The sequence below is a fragment of the Egretta garzetta genome, unplaced genomic scaffold (genome assembly GCF_000687185.1).
Source record: "Egretta garzetta isolate BGI_Z169 unplaced genomic scaffold, ASM68718v1 scaffold289, whole genome shotgun sequence".
Classification (NCBI taxonomy): domain Eukaryota; kingdom Metazoa; phylum Chordata; class Aves; order Pelecaniformes; family Ardeidae; genus Egretta; species Egretta garzetta.
The window spans coordinates 2,306,882-2,319,172 of NW_009260801.1; the positions used below are offsets into that span (position 1 = coordinate 2,306,882).

The 12,291-nt window shown below is 35.1% G+C and overlaps 1 protein-coding gene across 1 annotated transcript in view; it reads right to left on the reverse strand.

Annotated features, from left to right (window-relative positions):
- ROBO1 (roundabout guidance receptor 1) overlaps positions 1–12,009 on the reverse strand; it is a 659,248-nt gene extending 647,239 nt beyond the window's left edge. Inside the window, exon 1 of the mRNA XM_035902213.1 lies at positions 11,922–12,009. Within this exon, the coding sequence (XP_035758106.1) occupies positions 11,922–12,009 (88 nt within the window). The remainder of the gene's footprint in view (positions 1–11,921) is intronic.
- Positions 12,010–12,291: the final 282 nt, after the last annotated feature.

The window sequence follows — 12,291 nt, forward strand, 5'->3', positions numbered from 1 at the left end:
AACAAAGAATTCTGCAGAGAAAAGGCTGCAAACCAGTCTTTTACAGCTGGAGAATGAAACATGATGTACCTCTATGAGACTGAATGAAGACATATATTAAAGATTAAAATAGGAAGACAAAGGCTTCAGTAGAAGACGGCTCAGATCAACTAACTCTTCACTTTGACAGAAGTCAATTCATTAGCAAGTTTTAATGGTGACTGCGAGTGCCCTGTGGCCTTTAATGGAATTTGTTCCTTTGGCACTGTAATATTAAAATATTGCTTATGCTTTGTTATTTACATGAATGCTTGTGTCGTCAACTATCAGAATAAGAATTTTATACAACCAGCCTAGCATGGAACAGTTTTACTCTAGATCTTCCTTCAGTTTCAAAAAATGTAGAAAAACGTGCTTTTATGAATTTTAAACATGTTATTACTGTAGCCATATATATCATGCATGCTTTTAGTCTTTTTTTGAAAAGAGGATAGACTAGTCGGTTTATTTCTAGTATCAACATTCTGTCAGTCTTTCTGAATTGGCAAAATGGACTGTTCTACAAATGCTGACCAAGGGATTTCACTTATTTCTTGCAAGGTGACTGTAACATAGATTGATTGGAATTTCTGCAGTAATAGAAAGGTTAAATATTTCAAACCAGAGCTCAAAGCCAGACTTGACACTGACTGAATACCTTTATAAGCTACAACTGACCTCAGACCATCCTTTTTCCCACTGTACTTAATTCCTTTGAAATACTAGATGATTCAGACTTTCCTGCTAAAGCACACACAACTATTTTTTTAAAAAAGTTTAAAAAAACCCTCTGCACAGTCTTTCAAAAACTATGGGAGACAAAAACCTTAATAATAGAATATTTCTAAAAAAACAGGAATTAGAAGCCAATTTCATTTACGAGCTATAACTTTTAAACTGTCTACAATAGGATAAAACACCATGAAATCTCACAAGAAAAGCAGCACTATGAAATAAAGACAGCAGACAGTGAAAGAACAGCAGACTGCAATGTAAAGTCAAGGTCCCAGGCTAGCTTTAAATAAGCTAGCTCAGGTCCCAGAAGTAATCTAGCCGTGACAGCAGGGAGCTCAATTCAAGTAAGCTGTGTGAGTGCCAGAAAGAGCCGAACTTAAGTTAACATTTTGACCTCTCTATGTAGCAAGCCCTTTCAAGGACAGCAAAGTTTTGAAAATGATATGTTTGAAAAGAATGGAAAATAAACTAGGAAGGTAGGCAGAGATCATTGTCCTCTTCCCAGTCCTAAGTTTCATGCATTTTAGTTCAAATTCAGAATTGTTTGTATATTTTCAAAATTTAGGACAGAGTACCATCAAATTCAAACACCAGTTTTGTGCTGCGTATCACATTGTCTTGATCAATTTATGAGACCAATGCAAACCACCTTGTTCAACCCAAATACTAAAATGAAGTTAACGCATAAGAAGCTTTCTCTCCTGCAACAACTTCAACTTAAAAACGGAAACCCCTCACGAGTGCTATATCAGAAGCAGGACACCCGAGTACCGAAATTTAAAAGCAGATGTTAGCTTTTTTGTGCAAAGATGCCTGAAGTAAAAGTAAAGTTTACAGTAAAGCTAATCACAGGTATTTCAGATTGTAAACAAAAACTGAAGGATAAAATTCTGACATGTTATAAGCAACTGAAAAAAGGAAATGAAAGAGTAAAATGTAGGAAATAAACCAATGGGAACTGGAAAATAATGAATCCCTATACAAATTAGGAGACAACAGATTAAGGACAACCAAACATAGGCAACTGAGAGGTGATTTAGGTAAACATCTGTAAACTCCTTACCAGTCTTCCTCAGTGGAAAATGTAGTTGTGAACATCCACAGGCTCTAACCCCTCTGCTAACTCCAACGCTGAATTAGCACAATGCTTAGTCCTGATTTAACAGCCAGGTAAAATCCAGTTTATCAGCCACCACATATAAGCAAACATGTATTCAAGAGAGGTGGCAAAAGGAGATGGTGAAAACTGATTAATAGAAGTGATCACGGGTACTGCAGCTTTCAAAACCATGATGCTTGTTTACATGTTACATTCCATATCAGCAATGAAGCCTAAGTGTGTGCCAAATTTCAAGCATTAAGCTATCCTAGAAATTTTAGCGTAGCATACAATTAAAGGAAGACATACTTAGACATTAGGCAATTTAAAAAAATGCAAGTGATCAATTCTGTGTTAGTTTGGTCCTATGTTTTCAGATGAGTGCTAGTGAATATAACAAAGATGTTTTTGGAAATGGTACTGTACATGAACAGAACCTTTAATTTTGCACTTATATCTTCAAATGCCAGATGGATGTAAAGTGAACTGGAAATTATTTAATCTTACTGTGAGTAGGGAGTACAGTAAGTGAATAAAATCCTTAAGGGCATAACTGATCCATTTTGCAAAGACAGGAGAGAGAAAGGGGAAAAAAAAAAAAAGCATCTTTTTGTTGCGTACCATTAACTGCCTTTTTATTTTCATATATTAAAACTGTGACCTTGGAGGTTGTCTCAGCTGCATGTCAAAATGAAGTAGGCTTAAAACGTCAGTCGTTTATGATCTGATTTAAAAAACAAATTATAAATAATATCATTAAATTTTACCCTTAGGGTACTGTTAGGGATTAAAAAAAAAAAAAGACGAAGAAAAAACACACCCAAAATGTAATTAAAGGAATGTCTAAACATGGAAACTTAACAGTAAAGGGCTAACCAGATGTGCTTTGCAGCACTTTTAAGGGTTCTTTTATCTTCATGGTACCCTGTAACAACTCCTTGAGCAAAAGCCATTTGTAAAGGATGGTGCTTCTTTGTTTTTATACAACAGAGGAAGGAGAGTTGACTGATTTAGTAGTAGCATGCATAGATTATTTGACATGCTATTTTGACAATTAGTGTATAATAATTAATGTAGGAAAAATATTTTAGCTGTGTTAACAAAAAAAGAAACTCACTGAAAGTCATGGTACCTGCAGCCTTATACTGTTTAATTTATCAAATACAAAATATTGACTCCTCTGAAAGCAGGCTGTATATAAGTTTCTCTCCAGATCAAAATAATATATGGTGATTTTTTAAACTGTAGAAAAAAGTAAAGTATTTGCCTAAACATTTATAAAATGCTATAAAAAAAGTCAGAATAAAGAATCACAGCAACTAGTCAGTTACGTGTTGCTGCACTGATAACACCATCATGGATATAGTATAAATACTTAGAATAACATTAATATCAATCTAACTTAACAGTTGGGGTTGAGAACAAAGCTTAAAATATAAGACTTGTTTGCTTTCACCAGATCCACCTTTGTTTAAAATTCAGATGAGACAAAAGGCAGTAATTTCCTGTTTAGTGTGTGCAAAAATGAGGTGGCAGTCTCTGACAAAAGGACGTTTTTTCTGCCTGTGCAGATACAGGTATGCATATAAATCACCCTTTGTCAAGGCAGAAATTGTGCCAATATGTTCAACACTTATTAAAATATTTAATAAAGCATCTCTAGACACCCTATTTCACAGCACTGAAAATAAATTAGCAAGTGTAGATATGCCTACAGTAACCCCTTGAGTAGTCATAAGTGTGAAAACACCCTTGTAAATCGTTACATTCTTTCACTGATATGACTGAAATTAGTTTTATAATTGATGTTAAAGACATTAAATTGCTTTGAAGCTCTAACAGATTCATCATCTAAATAAATATTAGATTCAATAGAGACTATGTCATTTTTTGCTCTACTTTTGTAACTGAAGATTGTTCTCAGGATAATTGATGAATTATGTAAAGAAAAAGTTATTCTTGTTAATTTTAATATAGGTAGAACAACTTCTGGTGAAAATTCTATTTATATTATCTACAAATATATTCAGTTTCTCCATTAACCACATGAAACACAGTCTTTACGAAGAATTCAAGCGAATGCGTTCTCAGATTATTGTATGCAAATGCCTGTACAGTAACCTTGTTATCAACTTTGGAGTATCACAGAGCTATGTAAACTAGGAACGCTTTTCAACATAAGTTTGTAATGTCTATGATAGATACTCAAGACCTGATTATGCCATTCTCATAATCAGCGTATTTTTGTCTCTAAGAAGTTTAGAGCTTCAAGTAAGACTATTCGTGAAGGAAGAAACTAGTATTCACCAGCAATTTTACCAATAAAAGCTTCAGAATCTGATCTATACGTTTACAAAATCTTTAGCTGTTGCCAGTCAAGCCCGTATCAGAAAAACTGATTCCCTCCTCATTATATATACACTCAAGCTTCTTTATATGACCGTGATTGCCATTGTTGAAATTTTTTCTTCTTGTTTATCTTTTCATTTATTTTAGTAGGCAACCTTCCCAAAACCTTACTTCTGAGATCAGTTTTGGTGAATGCTCTGTCAGTGCACCCAAAACAAGTAGAATATCTGTATGTATTGAGGAAAATCACAGACAGAGGCTTCTAGAGGAAAAAAAAAAAAAAAAAAGGAGGAAATGCCTCTGGGATTGCATCCTTGAAAAGTAAGAGAAAAGAAAGGGAAACAAAGTGTGTCTTCTTACACATGCACAGAAACAGCTTATAAAGGCGCCTACCTGCAGGCACAATAATAGCAGCTGTAGCATCTAACCTCTATCAGTCATAATCTAGAACAGTGCCACTTTCTATTAACCAAGCAATAGAGGAACTAAAATTACTTATAGTGGTCTACGCAAGTCACTCAGTTTGCTCCAGTGCATTTTGATGACTTAATTAGGAAGACTGTGCAGCACATGAGGCTTTCCAGCCAGGTTCATCACAAAGGCCACATCATCAAAGCAGAAGAGTTGCGTCTTCTACAGCTAGATTAAAAATAGGGATTTCTTCATTAAGTGTCTTGCCGCTGAATGTGCCTCTTGGTTTGTCTTCATCTATTCAGACAATTAAATAAAGCGTCATGCTTTATTTATTTCTTTTTAGAGGCTAATAAAGAAGCCGTGAATTGAAGTACAGCTGACAATCTTATTATTTATTAAGACCTCAGTGTCCACAGTGACAATCTCTGGAAGGCAAGGCACGTGCTGGGATTTTTTTTTCCCCTTTTAATATGTGTCCTCTTTCTAGGCACAACAGCTCTACTAATAGGAATTACAAACCTTTGTCATCCTCCCAGTCAGGGAGAGGAGTTGGAAAAAAAAACCAAAACAACAACAACAAAACCCACCACAAAAAAAACAAAACAAAACAAACCAGGAAAAACCTAAGGTCATACCATAAAGCCAACAAATATGAAACAATCCGAGTACTTTGAAAATGTGTTTATGTCATTCAAAGTAAAGAAGATGGGTAAATGACAAAACTGTAAAAATCAGCTGGCATATATCTGATAGAGTCAGAACAAATTTAGTCACCATATTCTAAATTAAGAAAAAAACCAGCTATGTATTTTTATTTCTATCAGCAGGGATGAATGACTAGATGATTTACATGATCATTATGTAGATAAATTAACTGAAAACAGTATACAAGATTTACTACAGTTTCCATTTTCTGATAACAAGAAATTATTAGCTCTTGTGTTATTAAGTAGTCTGGTTTGTACAGCCTTAATGGAAATTGTACATGGTAATATCATACCATGGAAATATCATAATGTTTCCCTGATAACAAATATGTTGTATCATAGCATAATGTGATCTAGCATTAATTCCTGAATATTGGGGTATAGGAATATAAATTAGTAAAAAATGTTTTTTGAATATTTTACAAGGATGGTATGTTACCCCACACTTTAAAGAAAGCTGAATGTTCCATGAGGCAAGATGTCTTTTCAGTCTTAAGAGTTACTAACTGATAATTGTACCTATATTTATATATATACTTACAAATGCGTATACACATGCATACAAATATAGAGTGATCAAATTAGATCTCAGTTGGTCCTGCTTCCTCTCTACAAGAGGTTACAGTATCACCTATGCACATTGCAGGGATAGAAGAGAAAAGGCAAACATGAACACAAACAGTCTTTACAGGAACATAGATGCCAGTTTTTCCCTTTTTTAATTTTTATCTTACTTAGTCTGTCTAAATAGAGCCTCTTCTTTGTAGGGGCTAACCAAAATGTGAGTGGTGCTTGGTTTGTCTTTTTGGTTTTTCTTCTTTTAGATCTGAATTGAAGACTATTTTCTCTCTGCTTCAATTTAATTGAATGTGGATGACAGAAACACATCTTTCCACATGTTCCTTGACCCCAGCAAGGCCTAAACTGCTTGTCTACTCTCTCTGCATTTGACCTTGAATTCCATAATCTACAAACTTGGTGGCACTTACAACTAGAAACAATACATTAAATCATCATCGCTTGCTACACATCACTTAGAGATGCATTTGTCACAGTTATATTAAATTAGGATCACAAAAACATAATTTATGGCCAAGAGTGACATTTCATAAAGCTTGTGAAAACAAAATGAAGAGAGAATGTGCACCAAAACATGGTATTTCTTGCCACTACAGTTTGTCAACAGAACAGTTCCTCCGAGATGATCCTTTCTACAGTAGAAATTATATGATAGAAAGTTAAGAACGTGACAGAGACGAATCTGTAGTCCTGGTTGGTAAGCTGAATCTGAGCTGGCAGTGTGCCCTTGACTCAGGGAAGGATATCAACATCCTGGGATGCTTTAGAGAGAGAATAACCAGCAGGTCAAGGGGTAATTAGTTCCCTCCAGTTGTCATTCATGAGTCTGCACATGGAAGACCGCAGCTAGTTTTGAGTCACTCATTCCAAGAGAAAAACAGAAAAATGGGAGAGAGCCCAGAAGACAGCCTCTAAGATGATCAGGGGGCTGGAGCACATGAGATACTGGGAGAAGCTAAAGAAAATGTTTTGGTCTAGCATACAGCAGTCTAAGGTAATGGCCTAATTACAGCCTTCAGCTAACTTAAAGAAAATTTTGCTGAAGTGAGCACCAGACTCTACTCAGAAGTGTGTAGTGAAAGGACAAGATGCAAGGGTCACAAATTGCAATACAAAAAGTTCCACCTGGCTCAAAATGGAAGTAAAAATTCACCTTGAGAGTGGTCCAAACAGGTTATGAAATTTCCATCCCTAGAGGTGCTCAGAATGCAGCTGGACATGGCCCCGTGCAACCTAATTTAACTCTGAAGATAACACTGTTTTGAGAAAAAATATCAGACTAAATGACCTCCATATGCCTTCCAACCTAATATTGTCCATGATTCTAGGAGTGTTCCTACATCAGAGCTACACACTTCCAGTCTTATATTTATATGTATGTCTTCAATCAAAAATAGCTAAAGGTTATCTTCATTTGGGCTCAGATTTAATGAAATAGTAAGTGGAATTTGCATGGAATTTTGGGACATATGTTTAAGGATTTGGCCTGTTAAAGGCCTTCTGTCTTTAGAGTTAACATTCCTCTGGCACTTAAAGCTCCATTCCTGAGAAGGAGTAGCTTTACATAAGTTTTGAGTTATTTGGCTTCTATCCTTTGCCTTATATCTCCTATGACCTACAAACTAGGTTTTCCTGTTCAGGTGCTCCAGAATGCTTACTGGCTCATGACAAAATAGTTATGAACATAACTTTAAAAAAATACAGAATTATAAACAACAAAACTGCCATCTTTTTTAAATATGAGCTCTGCTGTTGGATCACTTGCTCAGAAAGGGTGAAAACTATCATCAAGTACCTCCCAATTGATGGAATTTAAATCCATATGCCCTACTCTTTGACAAGTATCAAAGGAGTACCATTCACTTTTATTTCCTTAGCTCAATGAGTCTTCACTTTTCCTTTACAGCTTCACAATCAGGGGCTTACATGGAATTTGAGCATTCAATTCTCTTTACCTGTGAGCCTGTGACAAAAACAGTGAATAGTTGAACTATGGGTTTGATTTGGCTGAACGTTTCCTTTTTAACCATTACTCTCAGAAAAACCTGCACAACCATAAGATTAGCTAGCTAAATTCTTCGCCTGAACTACTCAATGCCTTATTCAGATCACTGAGAGATTTATTTTGGATATTTCATTGAAAATTCATTCAGGCACTTAAAAAGTACAGAAGAATGAACGGCTACACATTACATTATACAAGACAGTGATCTTCTTTATGAAGCAGCAAATGAAGATCTTTCTGTGCTAGGAACCATTTCTTCAAGGTACCTTCACAGGTTGCAAGGAAACAAAAGAAATATTGAATTTCTTGTCAAAATTTATCAATCACACATATAAACCTGAAGTATCATATTCAGACAACAGATCCAGTAGTTTGAGAAGCAGGTGACAAGGGAAAACTACAATTCTTGTTTTCACTAGCCAGATCACAGAGTCTTGAGTACTGAAAAGTGAACCCCGATTTTTAAAAAAATTCACACCAATTTACTTATGTTACCAAATTATGATTAACTTGAGAAAAGCTCAGATGTAAGAGTTTTCAGATTCAAAAAATGATTGCTTACACCTTAGGATGTTAGACGCAGTTAAAAAAGACAATTTGAATTGATAAAAGTTTCATTAGGGATAATAACTGTCTCCTGTTGAAAGAGGCAAACAAACCACGACAGTGAATGTATTTCCTGTAGAAGTATTAGGAAAAAGACAGGAAAAAAAATTAAAAATATTCTTGTCTACCCCAGAAGAGGTCAAATCCTGGACTGATTCCCTTCAGGATTTCAGTAAGCTTCTATGATTATCAGAAGGAGTTGTTTTGTGGTTGTTTTTTTAAAATTAAACTAGTGAAATAGCTTTTTCAAATTTACATTTTACTATGTGTGTTTTATACACCTTATGCTTTGTTACAGATCTGCATCTCCTAAAGGAAAGCTAAAGGTTTTCTAGTGAAACAACAGTTTTCGCTCAAGTACTGACAGATAATATTTGTAGACCAAATAGGTCTACAGACTTCTATCAAAATTTCTCAAAATTCTGGATTCAAAGGAGGTTTTCTCCTCATCGTCCTCTCTCCAAGATCTACAGAGAATTCTGTTACAAAAACCTACTAATAATCTACATTCAACATTTGTCATTATGTGGTTCTACAAGACTTTCTTTGTCTGGATATCACTGTAAAGCTCAAGGATTGGCTAGATCCCACATATCTGGAATCTGTTCCAGTTCAGATGGAGGGCACTTCCATAATACTCCCTGTAAAGGGCCTGAGCCCAAGCCCAACCAAATCCATGAGGAATGCTCCTACTGTCTTTATTAACCAAACACAAATCTGAAAGCTTGCACTCAATTCTATTGATGTTAAAAAAAAAAACAAAACAAAACAAAAAAACACCCCTCAGTTAAAATTATTAAAACCTTTTGCTGTGTGTGGAATTTATAGTTCTATGGGTTTTTTGACAAATGTAGTAACTGGTAGCTTTAAAACACTTCAATAACTTAACTGAAAACATAGAGCTCAATGTATGCATCTAAACAAAATATAGCATTAGTTAAAGCCATGTTTTCTTAGATCAGTGCTCTTTAAAATCAACTATCAAGTTTTCCAGCTTTTAAATATGCAGAGCAACTGGAAAGAAAAATCACATCTTTGCCAGATAATGTTCAACCCCTGATTAAATAAAGATGTGCCAAGGCAGAGATACTTTATGCCTCAGGAGACAGCCATAGTGGAATTGCGAGTGTATTTTAAATGTGAATTAGAGGTAAGATGTAATGACATGAGATGAAAGGCTCAGCCGTGATTTTAATAAAGGGGGAGACAGTACTTCCCTGTGGACCCTATATTCAAAAGAGTGAGACTCAACAGGAATATATGAAAAGATTCAGCAAAAACTACAATAAATGTTTCAAAGTTATAATACCACCATTAAAATTCATCACATTTTACTGAAGTTGAAAATTCCAGTTCTGAGGGTAAGCTTTAACACATTTCTGATAGCTTTAATTTCATAAGACAAACTATGTCATCAATAAGCTGGAACAATTTTTAATTTTTAGATAGGACAGAATTGATGAGATTCAAACCATGAAACTTCATTTTTAAAGGTTTCCAGTAACATGTTCTAAAAATCGTTTCACTGAATCTGTTATTTTGAAAACATGTTTTTACCGAAATAAAATAGCACACTTAATTTAGTAGTACTGTGATCACAGATGCTTTAGCTGCTTAGTGCTTTTAGCAGTCCTCAGAAAAAGCTGTTACCTATTGCTCTATTGATATTTTTTATGGACACAGCAGAATTCCAAAAAACCTTCCCCCCCCCATTAAATGGAGGAAAAAGTTTGAGATTTTGCACAGGTCTCTTTCTTCCTGTGCATTAAAAAAAAAAAAAAAAAAAAAAAAAAAAAAAAGAGACACGTGCCTTTGTAAGGAAAAGACATGAAAAGAGCAAAATGAATGGATGAACTGCTTAAAGGAAAAAAAATCCTGCTTTATTTGATCTTTTGTGATAATCACACTCCTGGCACCCTGCCAGCGAAGCTGAGCACGCTGATGTCTGGCCAAGTAGAGTAATCTCTTGGTTCAAGTCTGAGGTCTGTGATGAAAATTACAAAGCAGGGACAAAGTCAAAATGCCACCTGTGATTTTATTCTGAAACTAATTTGATGGAAAAAGTAATACAATGCAAGCAGCCCTTTTAGTAGAGCCTACAAAACTATGACTAAATTGAAACCAATGCAAGCGGACGGAGGTAGCTATCATGCAAATACATTTGGATCTGCAGGCGTTCCTTTTAAAAAGAGTGGTAGATGTCTTTGTGACAGGTAAATTGCTTTGAAATTATGTTTGAAGTTCAAGGTCAAACTTTTAAAATGATAATTTTAACTTACATCTGCCTTTAATCTGGAGCCTTTTAGCATCTCCCACATAACACATTTGAAACCAAGAAAACCAGAAAAAAAGAAAAAAAGTATTTCAATTAATTTATTTTATTTCCTTTCCATGAACCACCATTCATTATTGGTCAACAAACCCTTAAAGGAAAAACCTTTTCCTTTCTCTTTTCATTCAGTTGTCTATATTTGAAGATATACGGAAAAGAACTGTATAGCCACAAAATTCTGCACACACAATGTATTCAACTTAGAAATCCAGACAGTATTGTCTTCGATGTTGTTATTCAGACACTAAGCAGAAAAAACAGCCACCAAAAATCAGCAAGTCTTACACATCTGTTGTGTTTTCCTACATTTTACTGAAAGGTTGCACATTATTAGCAGTACTGACCAAAGTTTGTTTGAGTTTTTCCTAACAAATATTGAAGATTATTCAGAATGACTCAGAAGCTGTTTTTACAGACTTACTCTTAAGAAAAACCCAACACAACAAAACAGATTTTGTTCCCTGTATGTTACTTCAGTAAAAATCCACTGTGAACAAGTGATACAGGTTACCTATTTTACCACCACCTTCCATTTCAAGTCAGATAGTATCCTGCCATTTCCATACATGCTTACTACTCCTCTTTGCACTAGTAATACATGCCATACACAAGCACCAGGATGACCCCTGATCTCTAGGACTTCACTGAGAACATTGCATTTCAGCTATTTCACAGTTGCTGCTATTTTCCTTCTTCTTCAGGAAGGTTCTCTATGGATTTTCTATTCTCTTTGATATTCAAGTCTGTTCTGCACTCTGCATTTCTTGCCTCCACCAACACTGCTAATGAAAGGAATGATTTAATAGCCACCTTAACCTTCTTGTACTTATGTTTTCAGGCCACTCCTTTTCTATATCTTCTTTTGCAATCAAGAAAAGCAACTCCTTGCAGCATAGACAATACAGCGCTTATTAAAGTCTGTGTTTTAAATATACAGATATGCTAATAAATTTCCTACCTACGCACACACATACACACACATTAATACATGGAGAGAGAACTTCAGGTATATACATGCACATAACCACACGGACAGCATAAAAATGATTCATAAAAACATGAATAAAAGGTACCTACCTGGAATGAGCTGCCCCAGTAACTGATGGCACCTGGAAAGGCTGAATACAGCTACTACGACGAAAAAAGGATAGTGTTTCCATTTCATGATGTGTCCTTCCTTGCATTACACCAGCTCAGCAGCACTAATGGAAACGTTACCTGCAATACACAATGGAAATACAAACAGACAAATTAATGATAAATTTAAGGTACTTCCAATATTTTTGCCCAGTGTAACTCTATGAAGTATGCTGGTTTCAATACAGTTTTAGCTATTAAAATAATGTTACATTTCCTAACAATTAGAAAGTTGTAAACCACAACCAGAATATTCACTACCCTGCAGAGCAGACAACCCCAAACCAGATGTTTTAAAGGGAGACATGAG